Source organism: Colossoma macropomum, unplaced genomic scaffold (assembly GCF_904425465.1).
Source record: "Colossoma macropomum unplaced genomic scaffold, Colossoma_macropomum, whole genome shotgun sequence".
Lineage (NCBI taxonomy): Eukaryota > Metazoa > Chordata > Actinopteri > Characiformes > Serrasalmidae > Colossoma > Colossoma macropomum.
The window spans coordinates 1404180-1425673 of NW_023494801.1; the positions used below are offsets into that span (position 1 = coordinate 1404180).

Sequence of the window (21494 nt, forward strand, 5' to 3'; positions counted from 1 at the left end):
CAGTGGTGCAAAAAATACAAAATTATATACAGACCTAATTAGCTACTCTACATAGCAGTATGTACCCAGCAGCATTTTCAGTTTTCTATTTAAATTGAAAGATAATCTTGAACATCTTGTTTTAATATATATAAATATATATATATATATATATATAATATATATATATATATATATATATATACATAGATGTCAAGTGGTGGTTCAGTCTCGAGGACAATAACTTGGTCAAGAACGATTGTAACTAAATAATTACAGTATTTTACTGTATTATAACTTCTTTTCAACTTGAAATATGAAACAAAACCTTTTTATTTGTAGTTTATATTTAAATTCTACACAAGATTTTATTGTGTATTAAAAGGTGAATTTTATTAATCTGACAAGTGATTCCAAACTTTTGAACTTAATATTTGTGAGAACATTAGTCTACGAAAACCTTTTACATGTAGTTCCTAACTTGATTTGGGGTTAATAAAGTTACTGTTCTGTTAATCTTATTATTATTATTATTATTATTATTACGCTCAAAATATAAAATGTTTCTCATCCCACAGTTTTCGAGCTAGTACCTTTGAGAACAAAACTTTGCAGGATCACAGTACCTATACCTGATTAGGTTGCCTGTGCTTTTCTAAGCGATCCGATATACGGTTTTCGTAAAATTATCATTCAAAGACGATATTTTTTCCCATAGGAAATGAATGGCGTAATGTTGGGGACATTCAAATTAACTGCTACAAGTGATGTCACAACATATATATATATATATATATATATATATATATATATATATATGTCCCATATAAATATAAACGTATGTAAATGTATTTATCAAATACCTTTGAAAATGTATGAAAATTGAATGTATGACAATGTATTGATACTCTGTGACATACATTGTGTGTGAGAGTCTGACTGCAGACGTACATGGTTAATGTAAAGTACAGTGCAGATCACAGAAGAACGTTTTGTTACATCTGGAACCTTCATTACTCACAACTGAACACAGATAATACTTTATACTGATAAATGCATTTAAATATATATTTAACACATACATTTTTGATCATTTTCATACGTCGCAAAAATGTGTTTGATAAAAACATTGGGAATATACGTTTTCCATATGGGTGAAACACACTGCAGCTGGTAAAACTCAAAAACACAGCTAAAATAAACCGCTGGCTGCTGGTTCTGCTGGAGTTTAACGCAGGGCTGATAGTCTGTTTCTACTCAACTGATACTGTCAGCTCTTGTCCAGAAGGTGTGACTCGCAGTTTAACTGACCACCCAGGCTAAGAGCTGCAGGACTGCAGATAAGAGCGCGAGGGGGTTTTGTTAAAGCTCGCTCTGTCCAGCAGGTGGCGATATTTAACAGGATTTGAACAGGAGCACCAACTGAAAGTAAAAAATGACAATGTTATGATGTTTATTTCAACCTGAGTCTCATTAAAATCAATTACAAAATAATTTCATACTTACACATACAAAACAACACATACATCTGTGATTATCAACATATATAATCGTTTATGTATGAGTGAAATTAAATACTGTGTATTTAAAGTACTGTGAAAAAGTTTCAGGCAGCTATGAAAATTTGTTTATGGGCAGTAAGTTTGTTTGTGCTTGTAACAGCACTATATAGCACTCAAATAAATAGAAATAAACAAATAAAACCAAGAATGTAAGTGTATTAAAGAGCCCATATGATGAAAAATTGAACATTTTTCCTCTTTCTCTTGAAAAAAGAGTTTGTAAACATTGATTACAGCTTCAAATCCACTCCGCAGTAAATACAGTCCATACGCAGAAGCTAAGCTGCCTGTCCAGCCTACAGCAGGGCGCAGTAACAGAAACAGCCTGTTCAGCTCTAAGGGATAAAGAGAGGCTGGAAAATGGACACATAGACATGAATTATGGCTGTTTTTAAGTGCCAGAAAACACAGAAAGAAATATTAAAAATGTTCGTATGATCCTAAATTGAGTGTTACATTAAACATCCAGCAAAGCTTTAATGAAAAATGTAAGAGATAAATATGATTAAATGCCGCTGATCAGGCCTATCTGAGAACTGTGTGGGCGTGGCTAGTGAGCAGCTTGACTGACAGCTCTCTGTCCAACACTCCTAGCCTGATCCACCCCTCATACAGAACTACCATCATCATCCAGCTTTTATGTGACGCTAACTGGACGAAAAAAGCCATGGATGAACACACGGACAGACAGACCTGTGATTGGTCAGGGGAATGATTATGGAAGTGTTACCCAAGATTAGGACCACCCAGGTTTACACTTAGAGGAGAGAAATGTGGTGAAATATATCGGTCATTTACTGGTCAGTGGAACATTATTCAGAGGGTGAACTCAGTACATGTTTACTGTTTACCTACAAGAACGAGATTAACCTGATTAGAGAGACACAGATTTCGGAGTCTTTAAAAGGCCTCGAGGTGAGCGATATGGCAAAAATGTAATATCATGATACTTTGTCAATACACAATATGTCACGATACTTTTTTTTCAGATGTCTGATCAAAAAAAAAAGCCAGTAGTGCTATGTTTTAAAAAAATACTATCAAAAACTGTGATTTCTATTCAATATTTGTCACTAAAACCAGTTAAATGGAGCTAATTTTTCTCTCTATATAACGAAAGTACTGAGGAGATACACAGTATGTTCAGAAAAGAATATTGTATGTAATGTGGCATAATTTATTACAACAACAACATATACTGTCATATCGCCCAGCCCTAATTCAGCTATTGCATGGATTCATTCAGTTCCGTCACCTGATTTAATATAAAGAAGGACTGATTAGAGAAACCAGGTGGCACAAAAGGCCCTTCATGATCACAAACAATGTATTTACCCTTTTATATTACCTTTTTATGGTATATACGTGCCGGTTAGAGGTTGTTTATTACGCTGGGACAGATTAATGTTTAAATCAGCTTTACAAGCCTGTTCATTTACATTTTGTTAACTACCAAAAACCCACCCGTGTGTCATCGGAGCGTTTAAATGCAGCGCCAATGCAGGTGAGGCATTCCGCATGAAACCGCCCTAAATGACTGTTTACATCTGAACTGTTTAAACATGCAAAGCTGCTGTCTGGATTTCCCCTTCAGATGAGTGAGATAATGCAGGTAAGTGATCGGGCGTAGTGAAAGTGACAGGAGCGTTTCTAAGCAGAGAGCCGTGTTAGAGGAAAGAGCACAGAGCTGCGGGAGAGCAAACTCTGTGTTGTGGTTTCAGGATGAAAGCCGCAGATCATGTGACTTGTAAGAATCCCTCTGAATGTGAAAGAGATCAGAGTTGGTCATCAGTCAGTCTCAGTGCAGCTGAGAAAAAGGCAGCACGTGATCTGAGCTTGTAATGAAGGAATTTCTGAGCCTGCATTCCAACCAGACGCACTTCCAGAAACTCAAAATGAAAGGAGGAAATGGACGATTCTGGGTCTGACCTGAGTGATTTATCATTACTTCATCATTGTAATACATTATATGTATTAAAATATAATCATAAGACAACAAGTATAGACAGTACTATGTGTGTGTGTGTGTGTATGTGTGTATATATATATATATATATATATATATATATATATATATATATATATATATATATATATATACACACACACACACACACACACATACATATATATATATATGGTGCTATAATTGAACCATCATACACAGAACCACAAATTCAAATGGTTCCTTGAGTGTTTGCCTTTTCTAATGAACCCTTAAAGAAAGAACCATTTATATAAGGCGTGAAACAAAAAAATAGCCATAATAAAATATTATACATAATCAATATTTTATGATTTATTATGAAATAATTGATGATTGGACGGCAAATAAAGTATTCATCACTTCAAAATGAATGATGCTATGTACTTTAACCCTATTTTGAAAATAAGACCTTAAAAACTATAATATAAAAGCTTGTAAATAAACCGCGCAGCTGGTGGGGAAACAGCGCCCTCTGTCGCTCTGCTGGCGGAGGTGCGCAGCCCCGCTTCTCTTTCACTTTCAGTTTCCTGTAAAACACCTGCAGAACGATAAGAGCAAGCCCACTTCTGGCACGCGCCCTAGAACGAGATCCTCTCAGATCTGCTATGCTACCTGCACCCAGCGCGCTGTGAGACGTCCTCTCCACCTGAGCAGGTGAGTGCGCAGGGTCTGAGAGCTGGTTTTCCCATTTCACGCATACAGTAGCAGCATGGGCTGTTCAGCGTTAAAGGGCCCATTCCTTACATTTTCATGTGCTTTACTTGGTGTTTTGCATCAAAGGCAGTAACATCTGTGTCGTTTCCCAACCTGTCTTTATCTCAGGCTGTGCTAAGACATATGCAAATGAGCTTTGTTCTGATTGGCTGTGGCTCCGTCAAAAAGCAGCCAACACTAGAACACTTATTCCAACTTTAATGTGAATGAGAAGTATATTTATATATACGTATATATGCATGTGAAGCATACACCCTTAAAAAGATGGTTCTTCAAGGGTTCTTTAGTAAACAAAACGGTTCTAGACACACTTCAAGAACCCTCTGCATGTTTAAGTGGTTCTTTGCATCGTGAAAGTGTTTTTCGGTTTGATGGAGAATGTGCTGTAGACACTTTTTGAAAAGGGCTCTTTTGCTGTAACAAGCTCGACATCTTACCAATAGCAGAACCCCTTTTGGTGCTATATAGAACCCTTTTCAAAAAGGTTCTAAATAGCACTGTATACAACACGTTCTCCATCAACCTGAAGAATTTCATGATGCAAAGACCCCTTTAAGCATGCACAGCGTTCTTTGAGAGTTCAGGGTTCCATGAAGAACCACTGTCTTTACTACAGAAAGCGTGTATGTCGCTGTTGTCGGAAAAAAAAAACTTGTATCTCCAAAATGGTAATTTTACAGGAGAAGGAAAAACCCACTTTACTTTCAATGTAAGTCAATGGAACCAAATTTTTTTTCCAGTCATTTTGGGCCGTTTCTTTTAGTCAATTCATCATTAAATTTACATACAATGTAAAGAGCAACAAGTATTTTCGAATTATGTCAAAAACTAAAAAACATCAAAAATGGAGATACGAGGTTTTCTTCCAACAATATGCATTTATATGCGAATATTTAAAAAAAAAAACAATATAAATGCTGCAGTTTCCGAAAACGGACCCTATGAAACTTTAAAACTAACAATGTAAACACCAGGTCAAACTCTTTTATTTTTAAATAAATAAATAAATTTATAAATAAATAAATACATAGAAAACTCATTTTTCCAAGTTATCAGCCCTTTAAATGCAATACAGTAAGTGCTCACTTATTAGGAAAAAAGCAAATTTCCCCCTAAAAAGGGATCCAGCCCTCATATTGCGGTGAACAGAGTTGCTCATGAACAGTTGGGATGTAGTTATGGAGAAAAGTGAGCAGGCAGACCCGTCTGCAGTAAATACACGGTTTCTGAGAAACACAGAAGAAATGAAAGTGCCTAAAACAGTCAGAGAGCCCGGCTCCACCACGTCACTGATCAGAGATAGCGCAACAGATTTCAGTTTCACCATGAAATCATGGTTAGAACCAGCTGCCTCTGAACGATTATTACAACAAAAAAAGCAAGCTGATACATGTAGAGCCACATAAACAGCTCCAGTGCTCACCGCAGGTCCAGCCTGACTGTGCCAGTTAAATATGGTATTCAGCTATTTATTCCGGCTGTGTGAGCTCTGCACGGGGAACTTAAAGGCCTCTGCTCGCAAGAAATGAAACCTACAGCTGCTCCTTGTTTGCATTGCGGCCAAGTTGCGCTTTATAACGAAGCCCTGCTCTATTTACAGCAAGGCTTCCTCAGCTCAAGTGACAAACTACTGTATAGCGCTAAAATGTGCAATTTGCATGTCATAATAACAGTTATTGTTATTTTACTGAGCTATAATGTACGCGATATAAGCTTAAATGATATAAATGACACAAAAAAATGATGCTTTTTTGGTCAGTTTAGCTTTTCGAATAAGTGAAAAGGCCCATATCATGGATTATGGATGGAGGCACAGCCAATTAGAGCAGAGCTCATTTGCATATACATCAATCTGCAAGGCACAGTCAGAACAACAGCCTGTTTAGTTCTAAAGAGAGGTCATTTAAAAATGGATTATGATCATTTTTGATATATAAACCCACACAAGATTAAAAATAAAATGCAAAACAAATGCAGGATATAATATACTGTAGAATTATATACTGTAATTATGAACCGATAAATTCCACCTCTACTTGTGCAAATAGCTGCTTTTTATTACATGCAACTGCAAACTTCATAACAAGACACAGAGGTGAGAATATAATAAACATTACTGCATTAATACTCAATGGATTTGCATTAATATTTATAACTCTGACTGTTTTAAATGGGCCTCTAATGAGAGTCTCAGCAGGTTTCCATGATCTGCTAAAAACAGGTTCACCAGTAGGGGGCGCATTTAAACATATAACAATGAGATGCAGTTATAACAACAGTTAGACACACTGTAAACTAAGTGCAGTTCTATTTAATTATTTATTTATTTATTTATGAAAATTAAATCTAGTTTAATTATGCATATTTACATTGTTTGCTTATGCAAAGCACCTAAAACTGTTGCAATGCCAAGCTTGTAAACAACAGCAGAACCTTTTTTGGTGCCAAATAGAACCATCTACAGCACATTCTCCATCAAACTGAAGAACCATTTCAACATGCGCAGAAGCATTTAAGCATGCAAAGAGTTCTGCATAGAACCTATGGCTGCCTTTACTAAAGAACCCTCGAAGAACCGTCTTATTTTATATACCCATGCACACTCAAAGACCCCTGTGCATGAATAAATGGTTCTGTGCATCATGAAAGGGTTCTTCAGATTGTTCGAGAATGTGCTGTAGATGGTTCTATATAGAACCTTTTTTTGAAAAGGGTTCTGTATAGCACCAAAAAGCGTTCTTCTATTGTTACAAGCTTGACATCATAACATTAGAAGAGCCCTTTTGCGTGCTATAGAGAACCCTTTTCATAAAGGTTCTATATATAACCATCTTTAATAACCCTTTAATCATGCAAAGGGTTCTTTGAGTGTTCATGGTTCTATATAGAACCATTTCCTTTACTAAAGAACCTTTGGAAAAACATTTTTTTTTAAAGAGTGATACAATAGAAGAACCATTTTTGGTGCTATATGGCACCATTTCACCATGCAAAGGGTTCTACATAGAACTTATGGCTGCCTTTACTAAAGAACCCCTGAAGAACCGTCTTTTAGTGTACTACTACTAATAATAATGATTTTTATTACTGTTCCTATTATGACTGTTATTATTATTATTGTTGTTGTCGTTGTTATAGTAACCCCCAGGTAATCTGAGTGTGAGACCCCCCCTGTGAGCTGCAGCCCGCCCCCTCAGGCAGACAGAGCCCGCCCCCCGGAGGCAGCAGCGGGTCTGTGTGGGGGTCAGAGCAGGCTGAGCTCTAAACTCTCTGATTTCAGAGAAGCGCAGCGCTAAAGCGAAAGTGAACTTTCTGGGAAGTGGGCGGGGCGCGGAGGAGCAGAGCGCGCTTAAAGGCCGGGGCCGGTGCGCAGCTCGCGCAGACGAGAGAGAGAGACACGCACTCGTACTGGCTTAGCGCGGAGCAGCAGTGGGATCAATGGCCGCTGAGCACACATGTTCATCTCTCTGCTCCCTCACTCTCCTCCTGCCAGCTCCTCTGAACGGTAAGCCCCGATCCGGCCTCGAGTCCGCGCGTCTCCCCTGCGTTTAAGGTGGAACCCTCCGTTCCACCTTAAATGCAACCGCTTATGAGTTAACTGCTGCGCCTTTTAAGGTGGAACGGATCATTCCAATAAGAGGACGCTTTCCGAGGATGTATTTACCGCAGTCCGGAGAACGCAGGGTTTCTTTTTAAAGGGCAACTCCACCGACTTAATTAAAATTTCAACATACTTCAGTCTTGGGGATGTAAATTGGCCCAGACTGGTTTGGTGTGGAAAGCCTCACTGGAGAGAAACTTACCGACTCGTTTACAGTGGTGGTGATAGGAACCAGACGTCAAAACGCAAGTTCTATGTACTATTCAACACAAACAGAGGGTGTTTTTAGTTTTTATGTTGATAAAACTGTCAAGAAACTTGTCGTGAAACAGTGTCTCAGGCATGTGACAGAGCTTTTAAAGGTGGACGTCTGGTTCCCATCACCACCACTGTGAACGATTCACTTTGTTTACCCCTTTTACAGAAAGTTTGAAAAATTGGTGGAATTCCCTTTGGGTTGTTTTTGATTTAAGGCCAATTAAACTGACCACAGAACTGGTCAGAAAAGTGACTGATTGGTTTAAAGTGATGAAATGTCCTATTGTTTTGATAAATATGACATGGGCTTTGTTGCCTTACACTGTGCCACGCTTAACTGCGCAGTGTTTAGTTACACCGTGCAGTGCTTAAGAGTGTTGGGGCCAGTTTTCCAGACCGGGATTAAGCCCAATCCCGGACTGCACAGGATTCTGAATAGAGATTCTGTATTGACAGGAAAATAAATGCTTAATCCGAGCTACAGAGTTAAGTATAGACTGCTTTAAGTGTGGACTGTCGACACTGTGTGTACGTCTGACGGGAGTAGAGGGCTGTGGTTTTGCTCATCACTTCAACAAACTGTCATCCTAATCTAAACCTGCAATTTCAAAGAAAAGGATGCAGGCAGCTATTTATAAGGTTTAACCCCTTGATTTCCTCTGCATGTGCACATCCAAAGGGTTCCTTTGCAGTGATTCGATGGAAAACAATGCAAAAGTCAGGTCATATAAAGTGAGGCATAGTCTGTTAAAGCAAAGCACTTGAAGATCATCTTTATTTTTAAAGGTCTTAACAGGTAAAAAGTGGTACTTGCAGCAGAGGAACCCTTTGCATCTCCACAGAACCATGCTTGATAAGGAAATCTGTGCATGTTAAGAACATGGGGACCTTTCACTGAACTGGCTTTGTCTTTTCCCTCAGCAGATCCTGTGCGCCTCATCTAGATGACTGTGACGAGGTACGCTATGGGAGACCACGCAGGCTGGTCTTCCCTGTAGGATGGTAGCGCACAGTGCAGTGGAAGACACTTCAGGCACAGCGGATCACAGAGCCCAGAGGTCCAGGCCCCACCAGCCCACGGAGGCCAACACGCACTTCCGCTCCTTCAGGAACGAGGGTGACTTCAGGATCATCAACGAGACCACCTCCATGCTGGAGGAGAGCGGCTTCTACTGGGGGCCCATGACCGTGGAGGAGGCCCATCACAAGCTGAAGAAGGAGCCCGTGGGAACCTTCTTGATCCGGGACAGCCAGCAGAAGGACGTGTTCTTCACGCTGAGCTACAGGGCTTCTGCCGGGCCCGCCAGCATCCGGATTACCTTCCAGAACTCCAGCTTCAGTCTGGCCGGGAGCAAGGAATGCTTCGACTCTCTGTTCAAACTGCTGGAATACTACACCAGCTCGCCCAAGAAGAGTCTGGTGCGGCCCTACAGGAAAGTGCGGGTGCAGACGCTGCAGCAGCTGTGCCGCAAGCGGATTATCGAGACATGCGGCGGGCAGGCGGCCGTGGACAGCATCCCTGTGAATCCCATCCTGAAGGACTTCCTCCACTCCTTCCCCTATCGGCTGTGAAGTCCCCACGCAGCGCATTAAGGCACAGCCGGAATATGCGTACGCAAATACTTGACAGACTCCAAGAGGTCCGGTGTTGTCGTGTGAAACAGGCACTTTGTAGCACATTGTCACGAACCAGACTTGAACACTCCGTGGCCAAAGTTTACGTCCACTTTGAATGTTTACACTATGCAGGGAGCTCCGCTTCCTCGGACTCTTATTCTTTTGCTATGCAAAAAGCTCTATTTTTATACCAGTATTTTTATAGTAGTAATAAATATATTTGTAAACCTTTAAAAAAGATTTCTGACTTTGGGAGTTTCTTTGGTTCTTTGGTTTTCGTCTGATCACGCTGCCAAAAAAAGGGATGGTAGATGGGTTGGCTCAGGGCCTGCTGGGGAACCCACCTGAGGGGATCATGATTCATGATTATACATGTTATAAAGGTGATTTAAGGTCTTCTTTTAAGATCTGGCAGGTGTTAGAGATCTGATAGCGGTGCCAGCATGAAGAACCATGCTTGTGCATGTGAAAAACCTTCAAAGAACAATTTAAACATTATGTGGAGGCTCTTCAACTTTAAAAAGGTTCATCTCATTCCTCTTAAAGAAAGGCCTCCAAAGAGTTCTCCGAGCGCTGCCATAGAGGGACCCTTTCGCTTCCCTGAAGAACCATGCTTGATAAAGGTATTTGTGCATGTGAAGAACTTCTTTAAAGGTTCAGATAACAATTTAACAGCCCTGTACATCATGTTGTGGCTCTTAAGACCTTGAGGTTCTTCTCATGTGCAAAAGCCACTGAAAGGTTCTTTGGTGAACCAAAAGCCATTCAGGCACAATTTTTACGTCTAGCTACGTCACTACCCAGACGACCTAGACTTCCACCAAAGTAGGGTGTTTTCTAGATTACCCAGACGTATGCCTGCACTCACATTCCTGAAATGACAAGCATGCTAGGGCTCTCTGGAACCTGCTGCAGTCTGATTAATCTGGGTAGTAAGCAGGGGTGGAGCTTTGGTGACCGTAACTCTTCATGGCTCAGACACGCATTTACAAGAAACGGAGGGAGTAGTGGTGAAGGAGGAGGGGGGGTGGTGGTGGTGGAGGGGAGGCGGAGCTTGTGAAGTACACAAAGACTGCTGCCAATAAAATGCTTCAGCAAAGGCTTAGGGGATTACTCAGAAAGTGAGTAAGAGCGAGATAAGGGCCGCAGTCTCGGGTGTTCACGTAAACTGTAGATCAGTGATTAGAATTCCATTCAAGGAAGGAGGAAGTGATTTTTCTTTTTTTTTATGTCACCAATATTGCGGTCGAGTGTTTCCTGGCTTGGAAGGAAAGAAGAAAAGTACACAAAGTACCCGTGAGCTTGGAGACGGGCCAGGGTTTGGCGTATATCTCAGCCTCTGCTGCGTTATCATAGACGCTCGAGCTGTTTTGAAAGATTAATATTTATTTTTAATTTTTTAAAAACAACACCGGCCACCCAATCTAAACCAAAGAAGTGATTTATTGCAGCTTTACAGAGCACGGATGGTTCTGTGGCGCCCGGTCCTCCGCGAAACCGTGGCATTTATGACAATGTACGATTTTTCTTTTGACTCATGAATGAAGAATTCTTGAAAGCTTCCTGATTTTTTTGAATCACCACATTGTCTCGAAATCGGCGCTGCTTACTGAGAAAGCACCCCGGGGGTGAAACTCAGTGCGGTGGCCCATGACGGAAATCAGAGAGAGAACAAAAGCACCACTTGGTGCTATCTCTCATCTTTGTCAAAGATCTGGACGGTATCTTCCTAAGAAATCAAACCTGTGAGTTCTGCTGAAGGCAGATTTCTGGCGAAACTGTGCAAATCAAAATTCAAATGTACGCTGAAGTGTTTTTTAGAATTTGGCACAAGTTTTAATTTAATCTGCCGTGCAAAAATGAATTGAGGCTGATGAATTGAGGAGACAGAGGTACAACAAAGCTCATAATTAAGCTGTAGCTTTGGTATCTAATTCAGTCAGGGCATCCTGGAGGTGGACCTCCACCGGGCTGCGTCAAAGAATCACACTCACTTTCACATTCACAGCGTCATTAGCTTTCAAAACCTTGCCAAACACCTTCAGAACCTCTTTTTGACACTACATACAGCACTGTACAGATGAGAACTCCTTTATTTTATTTCATTTTTCAACCAAAACAGCCATTAAGTGCAAGTATTCCTCATTTTCCAGCATCAAAAAACAAATATATCAGATTTTTTTGTGTGTCTAGTGTGTCCACTCTACCTTTATTACAGCTGTCATTCTTTTCAGGAGACGTTGGTGGTCTACCAGGTCTTCCATGTGGTTGTGAGGAATTTTCCCTGTAGCATTTAATCAGTTATGGTGGTCTACCTGCTCTTTAAGGTGTTTTTAAGAATTTTCTCTGTAGCTTTCAATCAGTTTTTGAACCTTGTTTTCTCATTCCTTACGCAAGTGGATCATCTTACATCTAAACATCTTCCAAACAATGTATAACTTGTACTTTATGGCCGTTTTGGCTGCAAATTCAATAAACGACGGGTGCTCTCTGATCTTTGCACCTCATCATTAAACAGCAGCTTTGACAGAATTTCAATCAGGGCATGAAAACCTCCTGTAAGTGAACCTTTCAGCCCCCTACTGATGCGTATGCTTCTCATTTCACAGAAACACATTCACTTTCACATTCAGAACGTCATTACCTTCAAAACCTCCTTTTTTGCCACCGTATCTATATATACATCTGTGTGTTTTGGCCTGTGGTGCTGATGGCATGACAGTGTTGAATCAGCCCATCACTGCCTGCTCGCTTGTGGTGAAGAACACACATGAAAGCGCAGTCACTTCCAGGAAAGGAGACAGTTGTGTTTCCCTGAAGAGCCTCTAATCTCCACTGCATCTGCACACATTCACATTCACAGCCGCACGTCTCCTCCAAAGAGCGCTTCTAATTCCCTCTCTGTGCATCGCGCTCGTGTGTAGTCTATTCATGACGTTGGCCTGCACTGACTCTGGCATCCTCAGATGCTCCTGATCCACACGCTGACCATAGTGACCGCACAGGGGCAAAGCCGGCAAACGCAAATCACATCTGACAGCAGATCAGGGGTTACGCTGAAGAGGCCTTACAGCGTTACTGATTACCATCTATAACGGTGCATGGCTGTTTTTAGACAAGCAGAAAGCAGCGTTAGTGCAAGTAACACCTTTAATGGCAGGCTTATTACACAGTTAATACTACTAAGACTTATTATTGTGGATTATAATGTTATAGTCCTTGCTCCTAAGACTTAGTATTCAGACTTTTTATAAAGTTTTTAATTCTAAACCATATAATTCAGGCTTGTTATGCAGTTATTCATCTTGAAAGATATTATTACTGGCTTATTATGCAGTTACAAATCCTAAGACCTACTATTCAGTCTTATTATACTGCTAATAAACCTAAAACTTATTATACAGTGACTAACTATTAAAACCTATTATTCAGAGTTATTATATAGTTATTAAACCTCAGACTCACAACACATTATTAATCCTAAGAGTTACTATTTAGGGTTGTTTTGCAGTTATTAATCCAAGACGTAAGATTCTGGCTTATTATGCAGCTATTAATCTTCTAACATATGATTATTGGCTTATTATACGGTTACTAATACTAAGATCCAATATTCAGTCTTATTATACAACTATTAAACCTAAGACTTGTTATACAGTGATTAACCCCAAGACTATTTAGGGTTATTACATAGTTATTAATGGCTTATTATACAGTTATTGATACTAAAACGTTCAGTAACTACTATGAAACTAACAAGTAATGCAGTAACGCAGATGCTGAAGTGTGGACATACATGCAGATCTTTAGAGATTCCTGAATTAAACTTGTATTAATAATCAGAATTAATAAAACTAGTTTAAATTAAATTAAAGGGCTAAGATAAAGCGTGCTGTATTAACACGCTTCAAAAGGGAACAGAGGCTCAGATGAGATTTAAATAGTTTTAATTTTCCATGCAAGCAGTGAATAAATGCAGAAGTGCACCAGTTGACTCAGTGTGTGACACTGTAACTCTTTTCTTCCACTCAGCGCGACCACAACTGAAGGCCCTCTGGGATTTAGTACTTTTCGGCCTACTATATTTCACACCATGACACTGAATTCCAGGAAGGCAGGAGATGCTGCCAACTCGTCACCTAATGGTTACTATAACAATAATTTTTGCCGTTCCACATCAAGGTAGGAGGTCCCCTGTGGCGTGTGCTGAAAGCTGGTGGGTGGAGGTTTCACCTCCCAACCTCAGGCGGCTGCCTTTACCAGACAGAGTGGAGAGACCACTCTGATCTGCTCTCAGACAAGCGCGATGACGCTGCTGCTCCATTCACATGTATCAACAGCCTTAAGTAGAGTCTGACCCCAAATACAGAGGACATATCTATCGTATGGGAACAAAACTAGTTTATTTATTTTAATTTAATTGTATTTTAATTTATTTATTTTTACATAACTTTGAACATTTGAACAAAAGAAATGCTCCACAATTACTTAGAACATAATCTCATGTCAGTAGGTTCTAAATGACCTACCACCCACTTACATCACAGCGTCTATATGTTCCAGTATGTAATCTTAGATCTGCAGATACTGAACTTCTGCAAACACCTTCTGTAAAATACAGAAAAAACGTGGAGAGACTGTTTCAGTTATTCTGCTTCTAAACTGTGGAGCTCAGTTAATAATAATATAATAATAATAACAATAATAATAATAATAACAATAATAATAATAATAATAATTATTATTGTTAACTACCCCAACCGTTCTGCCATAACCCACCCACCAGCCCGAAAAACAGTTCCGTTAGCTAACGATAGCATTTTGCTAGCTAGCTTTCTTTTGTGTTATGGACTGTACTGATTGACATGAAATGATCATAGATTAGAGGAATTCAGAGGGGTAAAAACTTTGAAAACTTTTTTGTTTATTTATTTATTTATTTATTTGTTTTTTACATCGCTTCAAAATCTCTAGCAGAAATGCTCCACAATTACCTGGAACCTTATCTCACCACATTAATGTAAGTAAACTTTTTTCTTTCGGCTGTAAATTTATTATTTTGAACATTTTTGATCCAACAACTATGACGTTTTAAAACATGCAAATTAAAAAAAGTCGCCGGCACATGCTCGTCAAATTTATGCAATTAACTAATGACGTTATTTCTGCAAAATAAAAATAATAACAATGCTATCTTTATTTATAGACCACTTTTCATAGCAGCGGCAGCTCAAAGTGCTTCACAGACAGATGATAAAGCTTAACTGTAATTAAAGAAATCATGAATATTTTATTAAAATAACGCAGAAGTCAGAATTTTAAGCGCTAAGTTAGAGAGACGTTGTTAAAAATGTTTCTTAAATGTGCACCGAGCTAAAATGCTCAACCAATAAGACTGAGTTGTGGAGGTCCGCAACACAAATTCAACAACATACTTCTTGGCTATTTTGACTGTAAATTAAATGAGGGGTGCAGACTTTTGCACAGGCGCACAGGTTTAACGTTAAAGTCCCGAGAATATCGGTAACTACCTTTCCAACAAACATACGATGCATAACTCACAGTCAAACTCGCAGCCTGAGCACGGTCATAACTTCTGATACACTTGGAAATAAGTCTCGTTAGTGTGCACTGAAGCTAGTCTCGCTTAGCCAGATGTGAGCTTGTACAGAGAAATGTTGGGCTAAAGGTGGCACACGCGGTAGGGGGCGCCGGTGTGCTCACCAACATTGTCGTTAGCACATGGAACATGTAAGTCAGCATGGCTGAAAAGTTGCCCAAAAAACTTTACCTGAAGGCTGCTACACTGACACAACCCTAAACATGTCAGGGCAGATGTCATATGACATTATGAAAGATTATGTTCAGTAATATAACAGTGTCATGTTAGTTACTGCTAAATATACAACAGTTAGTTTCAGCCACACAAGCTGATTGGTTGAGAAGTGTTCTAACTGTGCTGTTATTTCACCATAACGTTTTTTTCACAAACACTGTGTCACTCCACTGAGACGCTGTTGCTAAGCAACGACTTTGACAGCTGTAGGAGACACTCAAGACATTTGAACGTTTTTACTTCTTACTTTGCCACAAACAGAAAATGGACACTTTTTAGATCACATTTGACCGACAGCCGATTTGGTCAGACTCTGAAGATGAGACGACACTAAATTCCCAAACTGTCATCACCACTGAGCAGCTTTTCAGTCGGCAGCTGTGACAGAAGAACAGCTGAACAACCTGGAATCAGCCAGAAATGAACCCAACACCATTCGCCAAACTAAATGGGCTGTAAGATGCTTTACAGACTGGCTGGAACAAAACAACATTAATACTGATCTGGCAAAAACTGACAAAACTGAGCTGAACTTGATATTGCAGCAGTTTTATGGCTCAGTCTGATTTGGTCAGACTCTGAAGATCAGACCAGATCAGTATTAATGTTGTTTTGTTCCAGCCAGTCTGTACACACATATTGGACGTTCTTTAACTTATTTAATATATTTTAACCCTTAAAAACACCTGCACTGTGTCTATACCTGTGTCTGTAATAAAGGTAAGAGTGGACACATTAAATTCTAAATAAATCTGATATTATATTTAGCTGTGTAATCGATTTGTTCATATCTTCTTAAATCCTCCTTTAAAGGCTCTTCATATATCATGATCCTCATATGTTTCATATCTAAACAGGCTAATGGTGGTGTACATTCACTTTCCCACGCTGAGTTCAATACTTCAACTTAGAATATACTGTATATATATATATATATACATATACATATGTAGTACTACTGTCAATGTGCAGTCTTGTATAGTTTTGTGCTATTTGTGTACATAAAATTACAGCATAAATGCTGTAAATATTAATTACAGTAACTGCTGACAATTAGTGATAACAGTAATATTCACATTACAGAACAAATTCAGTCTTGACAACTCATGACAGCATATGACATCTACTATGACATGCTTATGACATGGTTAAATCAGTGCTATGTAGCAGGGTTCAAGTCAATTAATCACTCAATATTTATTGCGTCTCGACAGTGATCTATGATGTAGCTGAGCAAGTGAAAAGCTAAAATTACATTTAATCAACTGAAACAAATCAAGACTGGCGACAAAATGATGAACAAAGAATATTTATAAAAATAAATAAATAAAAGTTAATAAGATAAATGGTGAATTAGAAAGAGAGATAAGTAAAGAGAACACATTAAATCTGTTAAAAACAAACGTAACGACTCGCAAAGGAAAACCAGTTCCTTTAGCTAACAATAGCATTTTGCTAGCTGGCTTGTTTTGCTTGTGTTATGGATTGTATTGACTGATGTTAAACGATCATGGATTAGAGGAGATTATAGGCGGTGTGCAATTTTAGAAACGGCAAAACTACTCAAGTAAAAAAACAGCAAACCACAAACCACAGGTGTGTTGGCTTCTTTTGTTGGTTTGTTAGTGAGAAGTTTGTCACGCTACACTATATTTATGTGCAACTGCACTGTTTTCTCCTGTCGAAAAAAGATTAAATTAAAGGGAATTCCATAGATTTTTCAAAACTTTTGCATAATTCCGTCGTTCCGATATAAACAATGACATTCAGCACAATTTGATGGGAAATACTTCACTGTAGAGAGCCTTACAGACTTCTTTACAGTGGTGGTATAGGAACCAGGGGTCGCCATGACCACAACACAAATATAGACATTTTATTTACTATCCAGAACCACCAGTGAACCTACACGAGTTTTTCTATGGAATTATGATGATGGGAAAATAGTAGGAAGTCTGAAAAAATCTGTTTTTTTGGGGACTAACACCTGCACGTATCCTCACACCATGAAAGGGTTAAAATAAATGGCTTAACAAGATGTTTTAAGCCAAAACTATCATAAAACAACGTGTCAGACATCAGGCAGCGCATTCATAACCATTTAGCGTAATAAGTTTCTGTGATGTGGCTTTAGGAATCATTACACTGGGATCACCTGATTTGGGCCTGTCTGCACTTCACAGTGTGTTACTGTCTTCACTACCGTACCGGCCAGATGAGCTATTCTTCCTAAATGGAAACAGGCCTCCCCTGCATAACAGGACAGACGGATCCGGGAAGCTCTATTATGTATCAAGCTTGAAAAGTTATGGTTCTCTCTAAAGGCTTCCTTGGAATCCTTTGACAGAACAAAAGATCCTATTCTGGATTTAATTAATAACTGTATTAGTTCACCCGAACAGGATAGCGATGCTCAAGTGTGTGAATCGAGAGGGTGTTTTTATTTTTTTCCCCCTCCCAAACGTTGTTTAATCATTTGTACATATTCCAGTTTATTATTTACACATTGCTCCACTCGTACCCTGTTAGATATCTTATTTACTTCTGCCAGATCCACAGGAAAAGCTTTAGTGGGAGGCATGGGTTCTAGGGTGGGAGGGATTAGGGTGGGAGGGATTAGGGTGGGAGGGCTGGGCTCTAGGGTGGGAGGGATTAGGGTGGGAGGGCTGGGCTCTAGGGTGGGAGGGATTAGGGTGGGAGGGATTAGGGTGGGAGGGCTGGGCTCTAGGGTGGGAGGGATTAGGGTGGGAGGGATTAGGGTGGGAGGGCTGGGCTCTAGGGTGGGAGGGATTAGGGTGGGAGGGATGGGCTCTAGGGTGGGAGGGATTAGGGTGGGAGGGATGGGCTCTAGGGTGGGAGGGATTAGGGTGGGAGGGATTAGGGTGGGAGGGATGGGCTCTAGGGTGGGAGGGATTAGGGTGGGAGGGATGGGCTCTAGGGTGGGAGGGATTAGGGTGGGAGGGATTAGGGTGGGAGGGATGGGCTCTAGGGTGGGAGGGATTAGGGTGGGAGGGATTAGGGTGGGAGGGATGGGCTCTAGGGTGGGAGGGATTAGGGTGGGAGGGATGGGCTCTAGGGTGGGAGGGATTAGGGTGGGAGGGATGGGCTTTAGGGTGGGGGGCTTTAGGGTGGGAGGGATTAGGGTGGGAGGGATTAGGGTGGGAGGGATGGGCTCTAGGGTGGGAGGGATTAGGGTGGGAGGGATGGGCTCTAGGGTGGGAGGGATTAGGGTGGGAGGGATGGGCTCTAGGGTGGGAGGGATTAGGGTGGGAGGGATTAGGGTGGGAGGGATGGGCTTTAGGGTGGGGGGCTTTAGGGTGGGAGGGATTAGGGTGGGAGGGATTAGGGTGGGAGGGATGGGCTCTAGGGTGGGAGGGATTAGGGTGGGAGGGATGGGCTCTAGGGTGGGGGGCTTTAGGGTGGGAGGGATTAGGGTGGGAGGGATTAGGGTGGGAGGGATGGGCTCTAGGGTGGGAGGGATTAGGGTGGGAGGGATGGGCTCTAGGGTGGGAGGGATTAGGGTGGGAGGGATGGGCTCTAGGGTGGGAGGGATTAGGGTGGGAGGGATGGGCTCTAGGGTGGGAGGGATTAGGGTGGGAGGGATTAGGGTGGGAGGGATGGGCTCTAGGGTGGGAGGGATTAGGGTGGGAGGGATTAGGGTGGGAGGGATGGGCTCTAGGGTGGGAGGGATTAGGGTGGGAGGGATTAGGGTGGGAGGGATTAGGGTGGGAGGGATGGGCTCTAGGGTGGGAGGGATTAGGGTGGGAGGGATGGGCTCTAGGGTGGGAGGGATTAGGGTGGGAGGGATGGGCTCTAGGGTGGGAGGGATTAGGGTGGGAGGGATGGGTTCTAGGGTGGGAGGGATTAGGGTGGGAGGGATTAGGGTGGGAGGGATTAGGGTGGGAGGGATTAGGGTGGGAGGGATGGGTTCTAGGGTGGGAGGGATTAGGGTGGGAGGGATGGGTTCTAGGGTGGGAGGGATTACGGTGGGAGGGATGGGTTCTAGGGTGGGAGGGATTACGGTGGGAGGGATGGGTTCTAGGGTGGGAGGGATTAGGGTGGGAGGGATGGGCTCTAGGGTGGGAGGGATTAGGGTGGGAGGGATTAGGGTGGGAGGGATGGGCTCTAGGGTGGGAGGGATTAGGGTGGGAGGGATTAGGGTGGGAGGGATGGGCTCTAGGGTGGGAGGGATGGGTTCTAGGGTTCTACAGTTGTACTTGTATAATGTAGCATGTTTGTGGTTCTACAAAATGCAATAAAAAGATTTGGGGAAAAAAAATAATTAAACTCTTCAGACGTCTGGTTCCTATCATCACCACTGTCAATTACTCAGGCTCGGTAAGTTTCTCTAGAACGGAGGGTTTCACACCAAACCACTCTGAACCACTCTGAACGACTCTGAACGACTCTGAACGACTCTGAACCACTCTGAACCACTCTGAACGACTCTGAACCACTCTGAATGACTCTGTTTACATCTTAACCAACTTAATTACGAAGAACAAAATATTAAAGCAGATTTCCACAGTCAGACATTCCCAAAGCGCTAAAATTACTCTTCTGATGAAATCCCTCTGAAGACTGACAGACAGACCCTGACAGGCAGAACATCAGACTAATATCGGCTGTATTCGGCTGCAGTGCCAGGTTTGCACGTCACCGCAGGCTTTAAACCGCAGACTGCTTAATGTGTGTGCTCATCAGAACTGCAGGCCCTGCGAGGAGCTCTCGAGCCCCGTCAGCCTCAGCATGTGCACAATTACAATTACATCAGCTTCTGAAGGCAACAGCGCAGCCGGCAGCGTTCACCACAGCCGTGCAGCTCCAGTCAGCTCAGCTCACCTGGTTTTCACACAGCTGAGGCAGCTTTAGCGCAGCGAGCAGCCGCTTTACCGAAGATGATGACTTGCGGCAGGAAGCTGTGACCACAGGCGACTAATTTTTGACGAGGTGCAGGACAGAGATGAGAACAGGGTGAAAACACTGTGTACGACTGACGTCACACCTAAACTGGACTTCCAGGCAGTGCTGTGACTAAGACAACAGGGACTCCGGTGCCAAAGAACTGACCCCTGACAGAAATGAGCCTGGATGGACAATGAAAGAAAAGAAGATTGTCATCTGTTGGCTTGATCTCTGTTGCTGCGTCCCTGGGAACTTTATAACAGAGGGAAAAAAACCCTCTTAGCTCTGAGTGGGAGTGGACGAAGGGCTCTGTTGGTCCACTCAGCAAGACGTTTTACCGCATTATTAAGAGCTACTGGCATTTTCAAATTCTAAAACAACAAAAGTGCAGATACAAGCTTTTTCCCCAGCAGCAACGATATTATGAAAGGGGAATTCCACCTATTTTTCAAAATTGATGAGACAGAGTAATTCAGAGTGGTTTGGTGGGAAATGGTTCAGATGTCTACAGTGACGGTGATAGGAAACAGGGGTCGCCATGACTACAACACAGATATAGACATTTTATTTACTATCCAGAACCACCAGTGAACCTACACGAGTCTTCTGAGTTTATATGGAATGTTGATGATGGAAAATAGTGGAACATCCGAAATAAGTTTTCTTTGGGTCTATTTTGCAAATAAAACACTCTTCCTATGTAAAAACTATCGCTAAAAAACAGCGTCTCAGTCATCAGGCAGTGAATTCATAACCATTTCATGTAGGAACTTTCTGTGAGGGAGCTTTGAGAGGTGGACGTCTGGTTCCTATCACCACCACTGTGAACAGTTCTGACTCTAAACCACATCAAACCACATATCTTGTCTTATCTTATGCTCACAATAATCACCTTCATCTGCTCAGGGAAGGGATCCGACACCACGTTACAAAATAATCTTTCACACCATTTGTGCAGTTACACATTTCCACCACAGAGGTCTCCAAATCCCCAAATCTTACATAGTGCAGCTTCAGCTCATTGGAGCCATTCAT

At 41.5% G+C, this 21494-nt stretch overlaps 2 protein-coding genes across 3 annotated transcripts; one reads left to right on the top strand and one right to left on the bottom strand.

The window, feature by feature from the left end:
• Positions 1-4083: 4083 nt before the first annotated feature.
• Positions 4084-9958, top strand: socs1a (suppressor of cytokine signaling 1a). 2 transcript variants are annotated; one of them, XM_036590387.1, is made up of 3 exons: positions 4084-4182; positions 7381-7747; positions 9023-9958. In XM_036590387.1, the coding sequence occupies exon 3, from the start codon at positions 9101-9103 to the stop codon at positions 9671-9673; it is 573 nt and encodes a 190-aa protein (XP_036446280.1). In that variant the 5' UTR covers positions 4084-4182; positions 7381-7747; positions 9023-9100; the 3' UTR covers positions 9674-9958. The 2 variants fall into 2 exon arrangements, with proteins under 2 accessions (XP_036446280.1, XP_036446281.1); XM_036590388.1 differs by having other exon boundaries at positions 9026-9958.
• Positions 9959-11653: 1695 nt separating this feature from the next.
• LOC118821714 (proline-rich extensin-like protein EPR1) lies at positions 11654-21494 on the bottom strand. Its single transcript, XM_036590449.1, has 4 exons — positions 21462-21494; positions 20397-20489; positions 18076-19797; positions 11654-11689 (listed from the first exon to the last, which is right to left on the bottom strand). The coding sequence occupies exons 1-4, from the start codon at positions 21492-21494 to the stop codon at positions 11654-11656; spliced, it is 1884 nt and encodes a 627-aa protein (XP_036446342.1).

Excerpts from the sequence above, each read along its gene's own strand:
- socs1a (XM_036590387.1), top strand. The coding sequence starts at position 9,101 with ATGGTAGCGCACAGTGCAGTGGAAGACACTTCAGGCACAGCGGATCAC.
- LOC118821714 (XM_036590449.1), bottom strand. The coding sequence starts at position 21,494 with ATGAATGGCTCCAATGAGCTGAAGCTGCACTAT. Across the intron at positions 20,490-21,461 it reads ATGAGCTGAAGCTGCACTAT|TCGCCTGTGGTCACAGCTTC; the intron begins GTAAGATTTGGG and ends GTCAAAAATTAG. Across the intron at positions 11,690-18,075 it reads TAAATAAGATATCTAACAGG|CCCGGTGGAGGTCCACCTCC; the intron begins GTACGAGTGGAG and ends TCTTTGACGCAG.